Source organism: Symphalangus syndactylus, chromosome 9 (genome assembly GCF_028878055.3).
Source record: "Symphalangus syndactylus isolate Jambi chromosome 9, NHGRI_mSymSyn1-v2.1_pri, whole genome shotgun sequence".
NCBI lineage: Eukaryota > Metazoa > Chordata > Mammalia > Primates > Hylobatidae > Symphalangus > Symphalangus syndactylus.
This window is the reverse complement of record NC_072431.2, coordinates 125406564-125431869: the sequence shown is the minus strand read 5'-3', so window position 1 is coordinate 125431869 and position 25306 is coordinate 125406564. Positions and strand designations below refer to the sequence as shown.

Here is a 25306-nt window from a genome sequence, read left to right as displayed (position 1 = left end):
TCTCACTGAGATTCATAGTCTTATCTAAGAAGAAAATCAGTCTTTGAAACCAAAACAGTGAATGTAATGTATAGGAATAAGGGGTGGGGGAATTTTTGTCCTGCAAACTTATGATGATTTACAAATCTCATAAACTCTTATCTAAATAATCCACAAAGCAAGCACCCAAAATTCAAAAGTTTTTTAATTAAAAATGGACTCTATTTAGAAAGATGCAACCAAAAATCTTATGGAAACTAAAATATACGTTCTTTGTTCATCTATTTCCTCCAGAAATCTCTCATAACAGAAAGAGCCCAGAGTCCATTTACTCAAGTGTCCATAGATATTTTATTTGAAAAATATCCCAACTTTTCAAATCAATAAGAAAAACAGAATAAAAATTTATTCTAAGACTTCTAAGGAAAACCATTAATTTAGCATAGGGTGAGTGGGATAGGGAAGATTTTTATCATAAGTCAATCATAAAGACCACGATACCTATTCTTGAACAGTTGGATTACTATGTATGGCTCTTGACTTGCTTAATCCTCTCTTCAAGGACATTTTATTTTCCCTATGTAGGCTTTGTGGACTGCACAATAAACACATCCAATTTCAAGGTCTCCTACATAAGCAGCATAGAGCAAGAGAAAACAAAAAATGAGAAAGACTGCTTAGTTTAAAAGATGTGCTTGGAAATCACTAAAATTTTGTATATCAAAATTAATAAAACTGAAAGCAGTAACTCATAAATTAAAGATAAAACTAATGATTCTTTCCATTTTTTTTTCTTGAGACAGTCTCACACTGTCACCCAGGCTGGAGCACAAGGGTGCAATCTCAGCTCAATGCAACCTCCACCTCCCAGGTTCAAGCGATTCTCCTGCCTCAGCCTCCTGAGTAGCTGGGATTACAGGTGCACACCACCACGCCCGGCTAATTTTTCTATTTTTAGTAGAGACAGGGTTTCACCATGTGGGCCAGGCTGATCCCGAACTCCTGACCTCAGGTAATCCCCCACCTCGGCCTCCCAAAGTGCTGGGATTACAGGCATGAGCCATCGCGCCCAGTCCTACTTCAATTGTTTTTAGTGTGTCAATAAGTGAAATGAGCTTTTTTAATATGTAGAGGTTATTTCATACTATATAATATTTTCTTTTGTCTCTTTTACCCTACTGGGGCCAGAGGAAGTTCATTATCTAGAATTACAGTTAAGAAAGAAGTCCAGCGATAACTGCATGGATTAAAATTCTGACTCTGTCACTTAACTAGCTTGCCCTCAGAGTCCTCATTTGTGAAAGGGCAGTAAAGTATCTACCTCATACGGTTACTAAGGATTAAAGGAGTCAAACAGGTGACTTTGCAAACAATACCTGGTGCGTAGTAAATGCTCACTAAATGTTAGCTAAATGGCAATGGTCACATGTGGAAAAGCACCACAGCCTTGAAAATCCTACCCACCTTAAGTTATCTATTAAGCATCAGGTCACTATGTAAAGCCTTAACTTGTAAGACTGGTATTCTCTCCATTTTACACAAGAAGAAATGGAGCCTCTGGGACTTCAAAACACTTGCTGAAAGTTATACAGTTAAAAAATGGCAAAAACAAGATTTTAGAAGTACTCCTGATTTCCAACTGTTTGACTATTTCCAGGGCTCCTTCTAGCAAGTTCCAACTCCATGCACGCCTAGTCACTGCCCCTTGATGATGGGACACCACCAGACTGACATGTTAACTGCAAAACCTGCAATAAGTCTGTTGACATCTGACAGGAGTTGGAGAAATTATTGGGTGTACCCCAATGCCACATTCTATACTTTTATTTGTTCCATTCAGTGTAATCACCTTCAGGAAGCCTAACACATACTCACTATTCCTCCAAGTTTCATTACAGTTCTTGATTACTCACGTTTGAATGGGAGGGTGCTAGTGCCACTCAGAACCCAAATTGTTCCAGTTAGGAGCAGGGCAGAGTCCAGAAATATATCCTGACACGTTTCCAACCTCCTGCAAGAAAAGCTACATGCTACAAGATGTCATACAAGCATACAAGCATGCTTGTTATGTATAACTACCATGTATACAACACAAAAATTTTTTTTGTCATACAGAGAAAAAAATTATACTTGTTCATCACAATAATCCTTTCTCATGATCTCACTATTTTCTTAGAAGTTGTCACAAGTTTTCATGTCATTTCTTTCAGATGATGTTTGTATAATCACTACCATTACTCTTTTTATAACTTATTAAGCACTTAATGGGAACACTTAAGAAAAAGAACAACAAAAATTGGGTAATTCTTCTTAAACTGTCTCTCACCACTGTAAAATGTCTATCTTCTCTATATTGCAATTTTAGGACCTGGCAGAGTGCCTGATACATAGTAGGTGCTCAGTGAATAGTTGTTGAATGAATAAGCAGCTTCACTGCAGACAGAATGGCTTTTAAATGCCATCATAAAGTGGCAAACTGAGAAAGATTTCTTTTTAAATGTCAGTGATCATAATCTTCCTACATGTGCACAACATAATCAACACTGAACTAAAGAATCAACAAAACCCACTGTATATCACCTTATAAGAGAACAAAGGGAAGAGAAGTATGAAAATAAGAAAACCTGATCACTGTCATCTAAGAACTTGCGTTCACTTTTTATTTATTTGCCTGAGGAGATGGGGAAGTACAGAGGAACTGAGAATTTCACAAACTAGGTTCGAATCTATCTTTAGGTATATGATTTGTAACCTTAAAAGATTGAAAGCTACTTTAAAAGAGCTATTACAGGCTGGGCGCGGTGGCTCATGCCTGTAATCCCAGCACTTTGGGAGGCCGAGGCGGGCGGATCATGAGGTCAGGAGATCGAGACCATCCTGGCTAACACGGTGAAACCCCATCTCTACTAAAAATACAAAAAATTAGCTGGGCATGGTGGCGGGCACCTGTAGTCCCAGCTACTCGGGAGGCTGACGCAGGAGAATGGTGTGAACCTGGGAGGCGGAGCTTGCAGTGAGCTGAGATCGCGCCACTGCACTCCAGCCTGGGCGACAGAGTGAGACTCCATCTAAAAAAAAAAAAAAAAAAAAAAGAGCTATTATAAAGCCATAGTCACAGGATTATCACAGTGTGTTTTTCTGTTTGTTTGTTTTTTGTTTTTTGAAACGGAGTTTTGCTCTTGTTGCCCAGGCCTCAGTGCAATGGCGCGATCTCGGCTCATTGCAACCTCTGCCTCCCGGGTTCAAACGATTCTTCTGCCTCAGCTTTCCGAGTAGCTGGGATTACAGGCGCGCACCACCACACCCAGCTAATTTTTTGTATTTTTTAATAGAGACGGGGTTTCATCATGTTGGTCAGGCTGGTCTTGAACTCCTGACCTCAGGTGATCCACCCGCCTCAGCCTCCCACAGTGCTGGGATTACAGGCATAAGCCACCGTGCGCGGCCTACAGTTCTCCTTTTACACTTTTTTCTGCAATTACCTACGAGGAAACACTTATATTCTGGAACAGGCATCATTTACAGAAAACAAAATATTTAAAGCTGGGTGTTATTTTATTGTTGGGTGTGTGACTAGATCAGCCCATTGCTTTTAGCAGCAAAAAAGTATAAATTTGCATCAGGTCAGATATTTTAGTCTGACAATAAAACGTACCTCATCAAACAAAAACCATTTTTTCTTCTGCTGAGTTGAACAGCCACACTTGATTTTTAAAATAATAATGATAGTGATGTAAACTGGATGCAAAACTCAACTCAGCTAACATCAGAATATTTTTAAACACAGTATTTTTTGCAGAATATTTTGCTTTCCAGATTTTTTAATTGCCTATAGAATTATTTTCTCAATTACAAAATATCTTAAAACAAATTATCGACACATGACAAATATATATTGACACTTTTCATTCAAGATTATATAACATAAACAATTGAAATACCAGAATTAGTTTTAAAAGATACTCTACAAAACATTTTAAGACAATGTGTATAGGGCATACACTGAAATCTAAGAGCTAAACTATATGTAAGAATAATTTAGATATCAGAGTTCAATGTTACGATTCAATAATAAAAAGAGATTAATCAATCAAAGCCATTTAGTATTAAATATTGTGGCATCTGTGTTAAAATTCCTATTAGATTCTTTTATTAACTTTTTTTTAACAGAACACCAAATTTGTCACCAAAACAAATATTCCCAAAACAGTATGTATCAATGCCAAATGCAGTTAATTTATGTGAAAACTAGATTCTTGGTTAACTGTTTCATTTTGTTTTGGTTTTGTTACATAACCCCTGAGAAAACTCTGCTTAACACTCACCTCCTCTCCATGACCTTTCTATTATAGTCCCACAGGGTCCCCTCCCAGAAAGCTCAGCAAATCTGACTATATATAGTAGTTGGAGAGAGGGTTAGTTAGTTGTATACTTGTCCCACTATCTTTGGTATTTTTGTTTTTCATAAACACTGCAAGTGACCATGACCCTCTCATTTCTACTTGTAAATTACTTGGACAAGGCCATCAGTATTTCACCGTTTTTTCCTAACTCCTTAAAATATTGAAAACAGTGCTCAGTAAGGGCTTCTGCTCCATAAATGCATTTCTCAATTTTTCACCTTTAGCTCAAATGTTCTATATTTTCCTTGAAGGATATATTTTAATAAATCCACAAACGCCTACTTGACTATATGATGATACATATGGAATCATATTAAACACATACCAAAATAAAAGGATTTAATATACCATATATATATTATATTTTATCTTGTCCTTTTTTATTAGTCATTAGATTTTCCAAAGCGTGTGTGTGTGTGTATATATGTGTGTGTGTATATGCATATATATATTTGGTATGCCAAATACATAATATTTACCAAAATATATAATATATACCAAATATATAATTTGGTATACCAAATACATAATTTGGCATACCAAATACATATATATATGCATACACATACACACACGCACATATATATGTACATACATTAATATATATAATCAATACTGGACTGAAGAATCAACAAGCCCACTGTATATTGCCTTATAGAGAACAAGGGGAAAAGAAGTATGAAAATAACACCTGATCACTGTCATCTAAGAACTTACGTTCACTTTTATTTGGCTGAGGGGATGGGGCAGTATAGAGGAACTGAGAATTTCATAAACTAGGATCAATATATATTTGGTAGGCCAATATTTGGTAGTTGGTGAGAAGGTTATATTTTCCTATATATTTGGTATACCATATATATATATATATATACACACACATACACACACACACATAAATACACATATACATATGCACATACATATACATACATACATACACACACATATAAATACATACACACACACTTTGAAAAAATCTAAAGACTAATAAAAAATGACAGGATAAGGATTATTATCCAGGGACTTAATTATATTACCAGCGAAATGATTTTTTAAATGATATGTCATTTTTAATGAATAAGAGAAAACAGTCAAAATTATTCTTCAGAGAATAATCTTACTCATAATATCGAGATATTTCTTCCAATCTTATTTGTGGGACTAAAATTCAGTGCTATTGGAAACATAGAGGAAAAAATAAACATATCACCATTCCAGACCATGAAAATGTTTGGGAATTTAAAGTCTTAGTTTCTTGCATAAATAAATACCATCACCTTGAACACTCCCTGCTAGGCAACAGTTATGAGTATGTTCACTTTTATCTCTCATTATGTTTGTGCCTGGGATTGTCTTATACTCAAATGAAAGACCTCATGAAAAATGGATAGTAGTAAAGTATACTGGATTGTACCAGGAAATTTATACAAGAATCTATCATGTCTTTGTACTCTAGGAAAGGTTATTTCCTTAAGTATCTCACAAATATTGAAATTTTGTGATTTGGCATTGTGATTTGCTGTGGCTCTATACCATTCACATTAGGAGTGGATTTTGAGACATTACATAGCAATTACAATACTTAAATTTTTGCCATATATCTATGAAACTGGAAAATTTGCCAAATTTAGTATTTTTCTTCCTACTTTAGGCATAGCATTGCCCTTAACTTAAAGCTCTGCCACACAAAAGGGAGACCAAGTCTTTTGGAAAGCTCAGAGAAAGGTGGTGAGCACTCACTGATTGATCAAATAAGTACTGAGTACCTACTATGTACAGGCGCTCTGCTAGTTGCTGATTAAAAGTCAGAGCAATAACTGCAAACATTTTATGGCACACCTACAATATGGCAGGCGTGGTGCTAAGCACATCACAAGTATTTTCTCATTTTACCCTCACAATTGCCAAATAAAGTGCATGCCTACTCCAGAGCTCAGGAAACTGAATCTTAGAAAATAAAACTAATTTACCCAACTACACAGTGAATAGTATAAAACAAACATTAAAACTCACAGCAAGATTCCAGAATACGTGCTATTGCTAATACAGACCCTGTAATTCATATGGTTTTATTTTACTCATTCTTAACATTAAAAATGTACACATAAAGTGGAAATGTATTTCTAAAACAGTGACCAATCACTAGTGCAGATACAAAAGAAAGGAAACAAGCCTCAGTAAAAAGTAGATTTTCCTAGTTTGAGGAACTTTCTTGTGTTACTTCACAAACAGTAATCTGATTTGCCTCTAATGTTCTATATTCAGTATAAATAACTTGTATTCATTCATCCATTCAATCAACAAATACATATTATCTATTTTATGGTATGCTCTCATAACATTTCTATTGATTGTGGTTTCCTGTACTTGCATTGTACCCATTTTTATTCACCTATTTTTCCATCAACAATTGTGCCTGAAAAATATGCTTTCAAACTTTCACCATACACTGTCAAACTCGAAATTAGCTACTAGAAGTAGCTGATATTAAACTTTTTCTAATACTAATATCTCTGTTTCAATGTATTAATCTTTGCCTTATTCCAGAGTCTCTTGATATATATAAGCACACACAGGGCATTTTTAAAACATAAATTATGAACAACTCTTTCATGTTATAAAAGAATTCTTGGCCAGGCAAGGTGGCTCACACCTGTAATCCCCGCACTTTTGGGAGGCTGAGGTGGGTGGATCACTCGAGGTCAGGCGTTCACAACCAGCCTGACCAACATGATGAAATCCAGTCTCTACTAAAAATACAAAAATTAGCCAGGTGTGGTGGTATGCACCTGTAATCCCAGCTACTTGGGAGGCTGATTCAGGAGAATCGCTTGAACCTGGGAGGTGGAGGTTACAGTGAGCCAAGATGATGCCACTGCAGTCCAGTCTGGGCGACAGGGACTCTGTAAAAGAATTTCTACCTTAACAAAAAGATCCACTGAAAGTTGCTTTTTGAAATTAAATTCCCCTTGTAAATTTAATATGTTTTATTTACTAAATATTAAACTAATAAAAAATTCTCAGAAACATCTCTTAAATAAAAGATATATGGATGTTTGTTTTAAACTTAAAAAAAAAATTCTTTAACTGAGATGATACATGCCACACAAAGGAAAACGGAGATGTAGTAATTATCAAGCTACTCGGAAAATTATAAACACCCAAAAGCAGAACTTATAACAGCTCCTCATAACTAGCTCTGACCTTTTCTTTAAAAATCTGACTTTCAGTTAAAAAAAAAAGTTTTCTTATAACAAATCTCAATCATCTTTTCTTATATTATTGGAAAATTGGCCGTAGATTTTTAATGGGTCCTTTCTGTTTTTCAACCAGGATCAAATTTTGATATTAGTTGACTGCAATTTGGTGTTATCTTCCATCCACACACACAAAAAAGAGAAAGACCATGGCTGCAGATTGATTTCATTCGAATACTTCCTATGAAAATGTATAAAAGAAAAAACCTAGTCTCTTGAATTAATTTATCTCAATTAATTACAAATAATAATACAAGATATTTAATCATTATTTTTCTTCTATATTCCTTTAAAAATTGCTGCCATGTTTTCACAAAATAATAACCTTTCATTATTTTTTGATAATTTATGTTTATTTTTCCTCCTACAGCAGTAAAAGCAACACATCCAAAGTCGCACTGGGCCTCTCTTAGACTCAGTATCCCAAACTGTAAAGTGAGAAGATCTGTAGGGATTTTCCCAACTCTAAAATTCTGCAAGTTAAAGACCTCTTTCTTAAAAAGTAAGCTTTTATCTACATTGAACCAAATGAGTTAACTATTGGACTTTGAATTGAGCAACGTGAAAGTGTTACTCAAGAGTCAGGTTACACATTTTCTATTTCTCTTTAATAAATAAAATTTATTAAAACCCTAAATTTAACAAGCGTATGCTAAACTTTATTAAGTATTGCTTACTATGAAGAGGACTGCTCTCTGCCAAGATAACCAGAAACCAAATTCCTAGGATGCTGGAGCTAACAGGGATAGTGGATGTCCTCTAGGCCAATTCTCTTCCCTGACAGATATGGAAACTGAGTTACTGAGAGGGACAAAGTTTCCCAAGCACCTGCCAGCAGTAGCACCACCAATGTTTTCCTCTTCCACTTCAGCAAGCTGCTTCAATCACTATATGGCACAGAGTGAATCTCTACAGCAGTAAACAAAGGAATGGAAGAAGGTAATTCCATTACCGGGTCACTAAATACTTTAGAGTCTAATTTTTTTTTTTTAATGTAAAGACCTTACGTTCAGAAACTTACATTTCAAAGTACATTAAGTAAAATTATGTCCATATGCAGATATGTCTTCTCCTATATGCATCTTAACAAACAAAAAAATTATCATCAGTCCCCAGAAAACAAAAACTGAAATTAAAAGAAAGAATAGAGTAAATCTAAATTGTATATTTTCATTCCTTCTAAAAGGATTAAATAACAGAATTCTAAATGGTTTGTTTGTACTTTCCATGCAATATGTAGATTAACCATGAAATTCTGTTTGGGACACTTTGACATCTGTTTTCAGTGCATTACAATGAAATCTGGGGACTTGATACATACATTTGCTGTAATAAAACTGTCACTAATCAGTGTTTTCCAAAATATTGCCCATAACTATTACTATTCAGTAGTCTCATTTGCATGATCTAATATTGTTGCTACATCATGTTTTTCCCTGACAATGTGTTAGCTAGTCCCAGGCACATGGTCAAAAATGGCTGCAAACCACTCAATAATCCCAGCATTTCCATAGTACTCTGTATATACGCATGCATCTGTCCTAGAATTGAACTAACACTTCATCCTTCATGAAATATTTTCTCTGTAACTGGAACACCCAAGGTTGAATTCACATCCCTGAGTATGAAAAACTCAACAACAATAAAGAAGCCCACGGTGAGGAGGAAATTATGCCTCATGGGCCTTCCACAACAGGAGATGCAAACATAATCCTTACTCAGAAGTCCCTTCAACAAAGCTGTAATGATGCTTTCTGAACAATAAGTGCAGAGTCTGTCATTAACTTAGACCATTTCTATGAACTAAAGAACAAGACTGGACTAGACTTTAAAATGAAGTCTACTTCCCTTTCTCTAGGATTAATAGATAGCCTTATCAATGACAGATACCAAGAGCCACAAGTTCACAAGACATTAACACAAACTCCTGGATATTAGATTGAAAAACTGTTTCTGTTTTGTATTGCACATATCTGGTGTGTCATGTACAAAATATGGATCTCAGGGGAAAAGTAAGTCTGACAGCCCAAACACGGTATTCACCAAAAAACAAAACCTTACTAAAAACAATTTGTCTACCTATGTTGATTCTAAATGAATTCCATATTTTATCAGTACTTTGGCATTATATTCATATTGCTCAACAGTCCAAAATAATTTCATTTTGTCCTCCCATGAACTCATCTTAAACCCAAAATATGTTTCTCCATGCACATGTTTTATATTATACGAATGTTGGATACAAAAAGCAGATTAATTGTAGGCCTTAATGCTGTGTTTGTTAGTACTAAGAAGTCATTCCAAATGTTCCAAAAGGGATTAATGTAGTATAACAAGTCTATTTAATTACTGTAAGACCAGTGATCCTCATATTACTATAAGCAGCTTTTCCCTTATTTGGAGACTGTAAATAGAACAGAAATTGTTACATGATAACTATAAGTCATATCCTAAAATGTTGATGCTTTACCATCAGGAATAAAGAAATATGCAAGCATCTCTGAGAGGCTATGAAAGGCAACTAGTATTTAAGAACCATGTATACGCTCCCACTTTAAGTGAACATCAACTTTAAATCATAAGTGTAAGCAAAGCTTTTCAAATACATTAGAAAGACATAAAATCAAATCTTTCTGCCATCAACCGCAATCCCAGTTTACATATGTTTAAAAACTGTGGCTGCACCGTTTCACGTATATGATTTTCGAGTTTTGTGTATCCCATGAACAGAATTGCTACTGAACACCAGTGTGTTATCAAAAAGAAAAGGAATGCCACAGATTATTAAAAATTATGTGCCAGAATCCAAACAAGCTAATCAATGTACTGATCCTGCTTTCTGTACACCCTAGTTACCCTTTAACTAATGGACAAACAGTGAAATAACTTTTCCTATTAACTCCTGGCTAGAACCCCTAGGTATATGATACACTTATTATAAAGTGCTCCATGTAAGAATATGATGCCTTTTTACACTACATCAATGTGACATGTGATTTAAATTTTCCTAGTAGGGATTGTGGATATGGGCTAATCTCTCCACTTTCCAAACCTCCCGTGCAAAGTGAGGGGTACAATTCACTGGCCGTAGAGAAACAAGCACCAAAACTAGTTCCTCCAAGGACCTACACGGACACAACCAACCAGAGCCACTGAAGTCAAACACCGTGATCCCAAATCACAGTTTTGTAAGAAGTAAATGTTGTAACCATTTTCCATTTGGCTTCCAGTTGTTCTTAGCAAAAGTGAAGCCAATTTGAGTAATAAATATTAACTTATTTCCTACAGAGCTCATTTAATTATTTAATTTTTTAACACGATAGAAAAGGAGGAATGGGAAAGAGTGACTTAAAGGAGAAAAATTAAATGGCAATAAAATCAAAACAATTCATGCAACTGATTAAACGGTTTGAGGTTTTGACTCAGCTAAGGGTCATTTTAAAATATGATACTTTCGGACTTTAAAAAGAGTCTAAAAACCAGCAGCATGCTTTTTTAAGAACAATCCAGTTGGCCGGGCGCGGTGGCTCATGCCTGTAATCCCAGCACTTTGGGAGGCCGAGGTGGGCGGATCACGAAATCAGGAGATTGAGACCATCCTGGCTAACACGGTGAAACCCCATCTCTACTAAAAATACAAAAAAAAAAAAAAAAAAAAATTAGCCGGGCGTGGTGAAGGGCGCCTGTAGTCCCAGCTACTCGGAGAGGCTGAGGCAGGAGAATGGGGTGAACCCGGGAGGCGGAGCTTGCAGTGAGCCGAGATTGCGCCACTGCACTCCAGCCTGGGCTACCGAGCCAGGCTCCTTCTCAAAAAACAAACAAACAAACAAAAAAAGCACAATCCCATCTAGCCACATCATCATCACTTCTGCCCAGACAAATCTAAAACGTAAGTGTAGTTCTCCCAAATGTTGGCAATTTAATTTTTTTGTACATGACAGTTTTACACTTTTATTGGAGTGCGGTGAATTACAAGTACTTGATAGGACACCGTTTATCCACACCAAAATTGTTATTTATTCAGAGAGCCACTAATAAAATTATTTGATTCCTTCCCTTCAAATATACCTAGATTGATCAATAAATTTATTCTCTGGTAAATCTGAGATTAAAAGTCTTCTAAAACCATACAATCATTCTAATTTAAATGTGTTTTAAAACTACACACAACTAGCTAACTTCATGTGCCTATAACAAAGAGTTTTCACTAATAAATATTTACGCACACTACAGTGAGCAGGACTTTGATTTTCTCTTTGGTATGTCTTGTTACCTGAGATAAATATGAACTAAATGATGACCCTCTGCTTCATATCCAGTCATTCCTTTTTTTCACTACTGGATAGTTTCCCTGGCAGTCTACATTATGCTGTTTTCCTTCATATATAGCAGTAATTGCTATTATTAACATTATTGCTTTTACTTACATGAATTATTTCATTTAATCCTAAAGCAGCACAGTGAAGTAGGCATTTTAATCCTCGATTTACAAAACAGAAAAGCAAAGCACATGGAGCTTAAGTGACTTGACCAAGGTCACAAAGCAGATAAATGGCAGAGCCAAGACTAGAACTCAAAATGTCCAATTCAATGCACATGATTTTTGTTACAAAATGAATGTTTGGGTCTTCCCAAATTCCTACGCTGAAATCCTAACCCCCAATCTGATGGTATTAGGAGGTGGAGCCTTTGGGAGATAATTAGGTCATGAGATTGGAGCTTTCATAAACGGGATTAGTGCCCTTATAAAAGAGATCCCAGAGAGCTCTCACGCTTTTGCTGCATGTACGGAAACAAGGAGAAGTTGGCACTGCCACCCGGAAGAGAGCCCTCGCTGGAACTTGACTGTGCTGGCACTCTGCTCCTGGGCTTCTAGCCTCCAGAACTGGGAGAAATAAGTTTTAGTGTCTGTAAGTCACAGGGTTTATGTTATTTTGTTATAGTAGCCTGAACTAAGACATTTTCTGTGCTCTACAGAAATGGAAAAGGCAGAAGGGGGATATGCTCAACTTCTTAAGCAATTCAAAATTCAAAGCATGACAGAATATTTTAATTTGAATATTATTTACTCTTCAGTCTAAGAATAAGCCATCTTTCTTAAGTAATTCCTGCAAGATCTAAACTCTGCCTTTCTCTTCTTCTTCTAACTTCACTTCTTCAACTCCCTACAACACGTGTGCATGCGCACACCCCCAGCTCCCTGCCCACACACACACCCAGGTTGGATAACACACAAGTTGGACTAAGAACTTTAACTCAACAGGTGAGATCACCTTAAAATTCTTTCGATGTAGGAACTGAGGTAGATGTCTGGAGAAAACTAAAGAGATTTTTAAATCCTCTGGGCTGGTTGCTGTTCTCATATCACAGTCCCATTGTCATCTGACCCCTTAGCCCACTAACCACATCTAAAGCCAACTCCACATTGGCGCTGTCCCTGAGGATGCTAATGAACCAGCAGAAAGGCAAAAGAGATATTTTCTATTCTAGACCAGTTTTTACAGGAGAAGAGAGAAAAACTGAGGCCATGGACTAAAATCAGATTCAGAGCATTTCATTCAACCTTCCTCCTTTGACCGCTATGATTCTGGATTATCAACATGATTCATTCTGAAAAGCATTTAAATTCCTTGATCTTGTGAACATTCCTGGGGGAAAAACAGTTTAAAATACAACAGTAACAAACAAACAAACCAGAAAGAAAGAAAAGAAAGCCTCTCACCTGCTATTTTCAGATATTTTTTAGATGGGAATACAGAAATCTACTGCTTTTTTCCAAAGTTCTAGCGCCTGTAGCACATTGTCTGTCATGTGTCAGTGTATCTACACACATGTGTAAACAGTACGTAACACGCAAGTAAGGAAATGTACATTTTAACTTAAACTTCCTTTTTTCCTCTAATAATTTAAAAATAAAATGTAACAGCTTGGATTTTCAATATTTAATCTGGCAAATATAGGAAAATCATGAACTATAATGTCATATTTGGCAAAGAAGAGTTTGGTAGGATAAAAATATCTGTGTTTTAACATTTTAGAAGGCTTTTCCAGTATTTTAAAAATAAAATTATTTCACTGCTTCAGAAGAGAAGAACGGAGGTAAAATTCGCTATTTTTGCACATGAGGTTTTCAGGAGAGTAGAAAAAAAACAATTTTTATATTCATTAAAATAAATAGTTATTTTTACATGCTGGCAAAAGTCCCCACAGAAATAAAATCTTCATATTTACTAATGGTTCTCTACTATGTCATGAAATTCAGCTATTTAAGTCACAAAAGATAGGATTCCCTTAAAGCTATAACATAAGATGGTATATATAAAGTTACAACATTACTCATTTGTAAAAAAAAAAAAAAAATTTTGGTTTTACCCTACATGTTTAGTATACAGATTTTTTCAGTACTAGTCAAAGATTTATAGTGTTAAGTGCAAAAGCCAGTTGTTTTCACATCGGTAACCAAAAGCATAACTAAATTTCCCACTTTTACCTCATATTATGACAATAAAATATTTTTATTGTAGCAGCTGAAAATGCTGAAAAGTAATTACTAAAGAAACCATAAATATAGAAAGTTGAAAAGTCAACCTCAGACGAGTGTGGAAAAGGAAATTGTGATATGCACCATCATAAAACACAGAAACTGAAAATCTAAGCAGAAAAGACCTAAAGCCCTCCAAATGCCAGAATACTATGCCCCACCTCTTGTAGCAAGGAGGGCTGCAAATTTGTCCCCATCACTGTCAGCAAACAAAAGAAAGTCACTTCTACAGCCAGACCACGTCAAACAGAAGATGTAGCTACTGCAGAGGGACGCCTTGAATCCACTGGTGTGTAAAGTAAGGGCTTGGGCCTTTTTGTCAGCTATTACCATTAAAGAATAAGAGGAAACAGTGACATTATTACACAATAGAAAGGTCAAACAGCTTGCAGCCATTCCATGACCCAAACAAGTCAAGGTCAAGGGATTCAGGTAGCAACTTAGCCAGGGCATAAGTTACAGCGCAAATGAATTGTTTTAACACATCAGCTTTGGTCAATTAAACCTAACAAGGCAAGTTGCATCACGTAGCAGGGTTCCTGACACCAAGGCCAGAAGCTGAGACCGACCTCATAAAACAAGGCTTTTAACATAGCATAGCAAATTTAAGGTAATCCATCCAGAAACTGCAGATGTCAGAATAATAAAATACAAGTTGTCCTAGAAGGAACATTTTTTACACTTTAGAATTCACTAATAGAGGGGTATAGACTTCACATTGACATGTTATTAGCATAGGCATAAATGTAATCCCCCACTCACATGAATTACAGAATATACCCTACTTCAAATAACTTTTTCCTAATATCTGTGCTCATGATGAGATTTTTTGTCCCAAGCTCTACCATTCCCTGTTAGCATCAATACATTTATCCATGTATTTTTTTCAAATGAGTATGAAAAATCAGGTTTTTTAAAAAAAAAAACAGTTCATCTTCATTCAGCATGAGAATATATATGTGTCGCTTAATATTAATGGATGCTTGTTAAATGCTTTTATGTAGTTTTATGAGACGTGTATTTCAAAATTCAATGAATACTATGAAGTTGACTATTTTGAGAAATAGACTATTTTGAATGGAGTTGAAGCTAACTAAAATTTTAAAACTGCATGTATTTAACATGAAATAATGCTTTTCTTAAAGGTAATTCTTATTTTATTTCGCACTTGTTTAAACAAATTCCATTTTCAACTGGTTTATGCTTCATCAATAACTTACTACATGTTCTGAACTGCCTTAAAATAGGATTCTGAAAATACACAACCTCCAGGCAACTTTTGATAGTAAAACTACTTCATCCATCACCCCATATTTTTCATTATATAGTCCTTGTTCAGAGTTCTTTAATTTGTCAGTGATTCATCAATGCTGTCCTGCTCAAGCTATCATCATAAACAGAATATGTGTATCTAAGTGTTTTATTATAAACAATATATTTATGCATGTAATCATCTGCTTTCCCACTTTAGAACAATTAAATTTTGAAGATTTTTTTTAATATGTGTGGCTTTCAATTCAGCCTCAAGGACTTTCCACCTCACTGGTTAGCCATTTCTTCCAATTTTCTGAATAATATAACAACCAAAAAGCCCAACGATTCAAGTCCTATCAGTCTCACATCCTCTAACGTTCAATCTAATACAAGCTAATCCCACAGACTCACTCCTTACTACACGCAGTTAGTTTTCACAAGTTCTCTGCAGTTTGATGATTTATTCTCTATGCCAAATTCTAACAACTAAATTCAGTTAAATTAACCGCATCACATAATTAGAGTTCAAGGTCCCAAGAATTTACTTTAAAATGAGACGACATACCACGTTGCCACAGAAAAGTGAGCATGATCAGAAGGAAGCGTCTCTTCTTGCTATGCTTGGCACTGGGGCATGCGGCCGTAATAACTCAAGTTTCCGATCGCATAACCACTAGTCCTTGAGATTTCTAAAATTATTCCTCCTTCACAAGGATGGAGGGAAAAAGGCTGGAAAACTTGCTTTGAACATTTTGTTGGCTAATCATTTGCTCCGCCATAGCACATACATAGGAAAACCCCTTAAGTGTCGCAAGTTCTACTTTCATCAACTTCAAGCTAGAAAATGCTATTCTTTCGTAAACCAAAGAGAAACATTTACCCAGAAGCTAGTTTCAGAGCCAGGGATCACCTTTGCCCATTATTTTCAGGAATTTAATAATTGACCATTTTAATGAGTGTTTCATATACTCTTTGCACTCTTTGCAAACTTGGAGCTTCAAACAAAGCAATAACTACTTCTTTGATTATAAGTCCATTATCATGTAAGCCACCATGATAACAGAAATGAAAACTAACTTATCTCCATTTTTAAGAAATCCTGTGAATTCTGACATAACCTCCCGCTGGGTCCCTCTCTCTTCAGGTGCTGAAATTCTAACTGGCCAGCAGTGATGGCAAGAGTGCTAGTGTCAGAAAGCAAACAGTTTTATATATCCTACCAATCTAGTTTTTCAGTTTAATCTGGCTGACTGAGAGCTTATGAGGAGAAAGACCTTGCTAAATTGGGTATCTTGGATTGCTGTTTCAAATTTTAAGTGCCAAATTCAAAAGGAAAAAGTTAATGGAGGATTACAACTTTAACTTCCTTATGACAGCTTCTTCCTAAATTCCAAATTTAGGTAAAAACAAGTAAGTAAATGAAAAATCCTACCAAATCTATTACAAATCTTTACGTTTGGAAGTGCTTCTTAGGTACCACTTTAGAAAACAGTAACTTTAAAGAACTAAAGCTGCAGCAATAGATGGCCTCTCTAAATGGCTTCTACCCAGCTTTAAGTCTCCAGGCACAGACGCTATAACTGTGCCTATCAGGAAGGCATTCTTCAGGAGACCTGACCATCACTCCCGTCACTGCAATGCACAGTCCTCTCCAATTACCGTGATTCTCGAACAATGCATATTATGTTGGTTCTTACAAATATGGAGATATTTGGAATTATTTTACCACACAAGAGACATCGTGCACTAAATTTGTAAATCCAAATACATCATCTAAATATTTTTCATTGGAAAATTTGTAGTGCTGTATATACAGGGTGGGGGGAAGGATGACTAATGCTGTCAGTAGAATATTTTACCAACCTTTGCTGCCTCCAGAAAGCGGGGTACTATATATTTTTAAATATTTTAAAATCGTAATTGATGTAACAAATAAGCATCCCATCCCTCCCTCCCTCTCTCCTTCTCTCTCCCCACCCTTCCCTTTGAAAAATGAGATCATATTAACTGCAATGCAAGAGCTTAGTTTGCCATATCGGAACACAGATGCCAAGCTTCCCCAGCTGGCAACTGGGGCCTCAGAGTTTAACTCTTAAATTGTCTGTTAAAGCTATCTTGTGGCAGAGAGCTCATGGCATAGAGGGTGAACTTCTGGTGGGAGACTGTGTTTTCCTATCAGTGAGAAAATTGCTAAGTATCTTATCTCACAATATATGTTCCCACAGAGGTCTCATTAAGCCTAGGAGCAAGACATGCCAATAAGAGCCCTTCTTTATCTTGTGAATTGTGTATGAGCCAGAATGCAAACAAATGTGCACTAGAGTTCACAAGTTCAGTCAAGGACAAGTTGCTAGATGGGAAAACTTAACAGTGCTCCCCTAAATCAAACATGCATACCAAGTATTTCTCCTACACACAAACTTTTATGCTCCCAGAGCATTTCACAGTGCAGACACACCAAATCATCCTAGAGAGCAGCCTCATTTTAATCAATTATGAAAGCTTATTTTTTCCCATAATGGGAAATACCTGCAAATGAAGTGAAATCTATTAAAATGTTAACATACACTGCCAACTTGCAAACAATTATCTACTTAAGCTTTTCATAAAGAAATAATTGTTACCCGAAAGGATTCTGAAATTCAGTAACTGTAGGAAGAAAATAATTCTTAGCATTTGCTTCCTCACTAATGATATGTGACAACCAGGAAGGCTTCTATTTCAAAAACGATAATAATGATTATGACTTCCCCTGTAAACAAGTCACATTTTTCACAACTTCAAAATGTACTTCAATTATTATAACATTTAACAATAAAGCAACAAAAGTGGCCATCCAACAATAGATCATAATTTTAAGGGTTCAACAAGGCTAAAGGAAACCACTTTTTCAGGATAGCAATGAGGTTTCTGGGCTCTCTTTAACACTCCAAAACATGTTTAATAAGAGTGCAAAGTACAGTCCAAAAATCAGTTAGGCTGACTCATTTTAAACCCTAATCTGTTATAAACACGACAACAGTTGCTATCTCTTGAGATCTTTAAATGTCTTGGTGTGTTGTGACCTCTCTCTTCAAAACGCTTTCCTGCCTCAGAGAAAGGCCAATCCCACTCCCGCCCCCCACTCCCACCACCACCACCACCCCCTTCCTTTTTTCCCCTTCAGACAGGACACAGTCTGGCAACTCAAGGCCTCCCATAGGCCAGACTTCCTTCTGTGCAGCCCTTTGGGTAGAACTGCTAATCCTTCTTATTAATTAACGAGATAAGGGTGGCTAACTGAAAAGCAATATTAATGCTAACTATCTAGGAAACTCTAACCAAAATTATTTTAGGCTTTTGGTTGATTTTCCCAGTGTACAAAATTGTGCACTGAGAATTTCATAACAGTGTGGTGCAGAATGGAGAAATTCCAGAATGACTGATTTTACATCAGACCTTAACGCATAGGTCTCCTCTTTAAAGTTTTCTCTCTCTCTTTTTAAACATGTATTCTGTTACACATTTCTAACTAGAGAGGAAAAATGAAGTCCTCTCAAAATGTTACTATAAAATTTGCAAGAGTGGCAAGTGAGGGAACTAGAAATTGCATAACAAATAAGCAGTGATGTGACTGAGAGCAACAGTCAGTCATAATGAATGCATCACATATCATTACGTTAGGTTTGTCCTCCACACACTTGTCATAGCACACCCTGCATCCTATAGAACACTTATATCCCAGGAAGGTGTGTTGTGCGAGGCTTGCCTGGTTTTTGTTTGGTTTTGTTTTTGCTTTGCTTTCACGAATGCAGTAACAAAGACAATATGGGGAATAGATAACACCTGCCCAAGAATCATTGGACATCTTTAATATCTTTGGGAAAATAGATACCATTTAGAGCTATTTTTTCTTTAATCTGTCACAATTTTTTTAGACAAAACCTAAAAAAAGGAAGAGTTTTATATTAGCTAAGATTTGCTGCAGCAAACAAGCAAGCAGCTTTCATTCAGGGATTGTCAAAAACTTTCCAGTGTGCCCACTGCAATGCGGATGCCAACCAACGAATCAAAGGCATTCAGCAACTAGACAAAGAGGGTCTGATGCCAACCTCGGTGCCACTGGCAACCATTATTGGCATCAAACACAGTGTCTGCCTTTTTTTTCCCCCTCGCCTGGCACTTCACAAACAAAATGGCGGTTCTTGTAGCAACGAAACAGCCGAAGCGCAGCCCTCTGAATCAATAACATCAAATGATTTTATGGATTTAAACGCAGTTACGCCCAAATGATGTGTACATTTTAGGTGAAGTGCAGGGAGGCATTTAATTTTATAAATAACTATACTGAACATCAGCCTTTGCTAATATAAGGAAATAGCAAAATGGACTGAATTGCGGTCAACCAGACTATATGCATAGTAGCTGAATAACAAAGAGATTTAGCTTTAAAGAAAATACTGCCTCATGGCCATGTGATGCAAAAGTCTAATGAACTATATATCAAAAATGATTTCAGAAAGCATAAATTTGTCCCCAAACCATATCAGATGCAGATGTAGCATTATAGCTTGTGTCAAAGCTCTAGTAACTCTTCCCACATTTCAGAAAGATGAGGCTGCTGGGCATGAAGAAGGAAAAAAAGTGTGGGTTGAACCAAAAGAGAAGGAGGGAAAAAGAAAAGCAGAGGAAGTTGGTCAACAATGAAACTTTAGTACATGTTGGTCTTTATTTCATCTTCCAGAAGAGATGCAGTATGTGATCTTGTATAAATAACCAAGAGGACTATTGACATTTCTAGATCTGGAAATTGTCAATATATTGTAACATCACTCCACACTGCAATGCGGATGCCAACTAACAAATCACAGGCATCCTGAGCTAAACAAAGAGGGTCTGATGCCAATCCTGGTGCCAGTGGCAACCATCTTTGGCATTCTCTCTGTTCTTTCTCATGTTTTTCTCCCAGTCATTTAGAAGTGGGGAGAGAGAAAAAGGGGGAAACGTAATTTTGTTGCTCTTTCTGCTGCAAACATTACATTTCTCTTTTCTGATTTTTCTTTCGTGTTTTCCTTTATACTTCTTTACCTGATTTATAAAACAGACTTAGGTGAGTTATCACGTACTTAGAAGAGAAATAAAAAGTCATCAGTCGCGATATGCAGCCCTCTGACTGACTAGAGAACTATCTTTTAAAATCTGCCTTGTTTAATCAATTGCGCTACAAAATGACATGATTAACCTACACTTGACAAAGAAAAATATATAAATTTTGAAAAGGGGAAAACACAAAAGCATCCTGATGTGAGTTTTTCAAAGGAAGAACCAACAGATGTTAAGAGAAGATGACGCACTGGCAGGTAGCAGAGGATACAAGTTAGATGCACAACATAAAATAATGAGAAGTTCTTACAATAGAGATTGTTGAAACAACAACAAAATCAATGTTTTATCTAAAACCACGGTCCCTTACGAGTTGCTTAAAACTTTATGGTTATCATGACCAGTGGTGAACACGGAAGGCATTTATGCATTTTTTTTTCTTTTTTCAATCTATCTTTACAAATCTTTATTGTCAGTTCATCAAAACTAAGAGAGCTGGCTCCCTGCCCCAGGAGTAAATGTGCATGCAGGCAGGCACACCTCAAAACCTAGCCTTCAAGCAACTTAAAATGCGAGCAGTAGTGAAGTGGTTGCAAATCTTCCCTCCCTGCACTAAAAAGTTACATGACCCACTTTTTGAAACTTTACTCCCATCCTTGACTTTCACAACACAGTTACAACACATTTATAGTCAATCCAACACATATATACAGCCCACCTTAAAGTGTCACCACCTAGACATCTGTCAATCAAATAAGTGTCATGTGTTACTGAGTTTTATTTTAGGACACATGGGACAAAAATATTATTTTCCCCAAACCATCATTATTTGGACTGTGATTCTTAAATGCATGGAAATATTAAATGCGATGTTTCATTTTTTCAGGAAAAGGTAATATTTCTAAAAGTGCAATGTCCGACACAATTATTTAAAATCAGACTAAAAATTCTAAAATGACACTTAAGCGTATCTCCAAAGCTACAAGAAAACCAAGACAAAAAGCACATAGTGAGTGCCTAGAATTCAGAGTCAAAAAAGTAATTTTGATTTTTTTGAATAATAAAGCTCATAGCAGTTTATTAAGTCCCACATTTATATAACAAACATCAGATAACAGTCTGTCACCTGGCTATCTGCATGCCATTTTTCCTCCCACCAGGCCAAGTTTGGAAATGACCTACCATCTGTGACAGTTCAAACTTCAGTCTACTTTTGGTATGCTGCTTTGTAAAATGATTGTTTTACTATGGATTGTTGCTAATGCAAGGACATCTATAACTTGATGCACTTATTTGAAGAAAAGAAATTCTTACCTACTTAAGGAAAATATATTAAGAAAAATAAAAATAATAAACATTTCATTAACTCAAATATTCAGTAATAACATCATCTTTTTTCATTATTTAGGCAACATTTATACCATTCTCCTTATCAGGTATTTTAAATAATAGGTATGGTATGCGGTTTCGGTATTCTTTTTAAGATTTGTTTTAAACCAGTGTAACCAGTCCACTTTCTGTTTTTGTTCTGTAAGTAGCGCTGCGACTTTCCTCCTCGGTAAGTTTTATGAATTTACATACAAGTAAACTAACATTATTAAGTGTTCCCAAGTAACTCTGGGAACATACTATAAATAATTTAAATAATAACTCAATTCCATTTAACCGACAGTGAATATTGCACAATCAAAAGTGATGACAGAAATATTAAAATTAAGTAAATCTAGGTCTACGTAAGATATACTTTTTGATATTATCTATCTTAAGCATTTTGTAATAGTAAACATTAGTTCTATTTTCAGTGCAATAACACTAAATTCATAAACAAAGTCCCTCTACCTCATTAATTAAAAAGGTTAATACAAAAATTATTTAGGATGGTTTGACTATTCCTAAATAAAGTTACATTTTCAAATCAGGAAAAGATTACTAGATTAGATGCAAAAATGTAGCCTATGACAGAATGTATAGTGTAATGAACTATATTTGTTAGACTACCCTATGCCTTTGAAAAACAGTATTATTTTAAAGATACTTGAAAACGCACCTCTTTGTGGTCTTTCTTAAATATCCAAGCCTATCCAGGTATGAAAGCTCCGTGTCTATTTACATGGCTCGCACATGGCAGCAGACATGTGAGTGAAAGCGGACACCCTACTGTACCCAGAGAGGGTGGAGGATATCTAGGGGCCTTTAGGACCATCTAACTCAAGCCAGATACTCTGTCTACGGAGATTTGTGGGCGGTGTTTGCCGTGCTAGAAAAAAGAACAATCTGCTCCTACCTTGCTCCTGCACGTAGTATGCCAAAAACAAATCAAGCTCCTTAACTGATACTGTGATATGATGTGGCTGGACACAAAGTGCTGGGTTTGTGCAATGTGGGGATTTCATGAGCCGCTCTCCATCGGTACTTTCCAAGGGGATGCCTTTGAACAGGATCACCATGACTAGATCCAGACGCCAGACTTTGTCTGCCTGTCGCAGGCAGTCGATTCTCCTAATCTTACCCTTCTGGTCGGGATTGGATAAGACACAGCACGGGTGCTTCTTGCCAGTCACGGTGAGCACAAAGTCCTCTCGATACTCCTGGCGAATATCTTTGCGCAGTTTGGCAAGGAGCCTGGATGCCCACTTCTGTTTGATTTCAGGCTTTTCACTGAGAAGCTCATCTTTGACTGCTCTTTCTTCATCCTTTGACATTCGCTTCTCATGCTTTTTAAAGTACTTGCGTTTTCGAGCCTGCAGGTTGAACCAAGTATAGGCAATTGCACGGACATGTGGAAGAAGTGCCTCGATGAATGGGTGAAATTCATCCTGTGGAAGACAGAGGGGTGAGGAAAAGATGTGCATAGTCAGTTTAATTTTAAAAGCTCAAAAAATAAGAAAATAAGACCACAACCAGTTTCCGATTCAGTACAAAAAGTTATACGTGAAAATAACATTCCTTTCTTATTTAAAATTATCAAAATAACAGGACAAGAAGAAAGTAAAGTATGCCCAGCTGTCCCCTTTCCACCAAAATTCACAGGTCAATTCTCCCTCCTATAAAGAAAATAAGGTTTATATTTTGTATTACACTCTGGCCCCATCCCCCTTGTTTCCACCCCAATGCCATGCATTCTACATTCTTTAAAATATATGCAACTAACTAAGGTGCTTGGCACCTAATATAATATTTCAATATTTGATTGACCAACTAACACTATGCAGTACCATTTTACAAAGAACACAGTGAGATTTTTTTTTAATCGGAGTAGAGCTGTTCAGAAGGCAGGAGCGATGCCACAGTTCATTTCTCTTCTCTGTGGCACAGAAACACAAAGCATATAGATGCTCAGTGTAATGCCACACAGTTCCCGCTTTTGGAGCATGCTCTCAGCAAGAGGCTGCTGGTGGCACAAAGAGCATGCGCCATTAAACTTGATCCATTTTCTTATCAAACATCCAACATTCCAACACTGAAACAGCACCATTCCAAAAGTGGTAACTAGAGAAACCGGTATACAGTGAGGGAAAGTGGGCAAAGGACACAGCTCGTCATATCAGCGTCCTGAACAGAAGGTTTCCATACTTTGAGCAGTGCATTCTCTCCCCACACTACCAACGCCAGCTCCCAACACACACACACACACACACACACACTTGCACTCTCCTGCTTTCTCACACACTCTCTTGCATTTTTAAATAGAAGTTTTCAAACTTGAAAACAAAAATTACATGAATGTTCTTCCATCAGCTTCCCTATAGAATACGCAGCCCCACAGAGTCCGTTAATTTGTTCACCGATCACATGAGTATAGCAATTATTCTAAACCTCTTAAAAATCAATCTGAGGTGAACAATGAAAAATGGCAACTTGGCACCAACTTTACATTCTTTGTGTCTCTGCATGCTGTGGTGGGGTGACACTGCTGGTCAGTTACTGCTTTTGTGGAATCTATACAATTCATTTGCCATGTAGATGAATTATCAGTTAGAACTGTGGGTGCATATATGCATGTGCATGTGAATTTGCTGATACATAGATTACAGAGTAGGAATCTTTTGAATTAAGTAGTTTACCTTTAGGCTCCTGCATTTTTCCTGCCTGTTTCATCCAAGCCTTTTTTTAAGGGAGGGGATCAGTGAGGAATGGTGGATAATCTTTACCTACAGATATTTCAAGTTACTTCCCAGTGCAGTCAGTTTCATTACTTCCTGATTTAGGTAAAACCTGTCTTATAAGCTTAGGCCTATTACTGTTCAAAGAGAAAGAGCTTAACGTCCTGTGCATGCACACCGTATGTACGCAATAAGCCAAGATTTGAAGCAAATGAGAACTTCCACCACCACTTTTCTGATCATATTGACTATATTGTCAGCCCAACTACAAAATAACTCTGATTGTATCCCAAGTTAGAATTTACATACTCATGTTAATCACCCTGAACTATGTGGAATAAATTCTATTTAACAGCAGACTGACTCATTCCATTAGGTAAATATGATGAAAGTACAACCAATGACTCTTTAACAAAGAAGGCGTCAAAAATCCAATATAGATATGAATGCATTTTGAAGAAGAAATTCAAAGTTTTAATGCTACAGACTGCAACATGTTAGCTGTTTGCACTTCAGATATGGAAGGAGTACATGTCCCATCCAATCAATAATGTAGTTATCAAGTGTTCTAACATTACTGTAAGTGTTCCTTCACCAGAATAAGTATGAATCAAAATTTTATAACAATACAGAATGCTGATGATTACATCACAGCATGAGGCATAACCAAATGCCATAGAGGAA

The 25306-nt window shown here is 36.4% G+C and overlaps 1 protein-coding gene across 19 annotated transcripts in view; it reads right to left on the bottom strand.

Moving 5' to 3' along the window:
• The window catches only part of NFIB (nuclear factor I B), a 463288-nt gene that overhangs the window by 210826 nt on the left and 227156 nt on the right, over positions 1 to 25306 (bottom strand). For 12 of the 19 annotated variants that reach the window (XM_055294226.2, XM_055294227.2, XM_055294231.2 and 9 more), the window contains exon 2: positions 22804 to 23335. In XM_055294226.2, the coding sequence (XP_055150201.1) occupies positions 22804 to 23335 (532 nt within the window). Of the gene's footprint in view, positions 1 to 19349; positions 21834 to 22803; positions 23336 to 23722; positions 23855 to 25306 lie in introns of those variants that run through there. The other 7 variants (XM_063609862.1, XM_055294234.2, XM_055294241.2 and 4 more) reach the window with 6 other exon arrangements.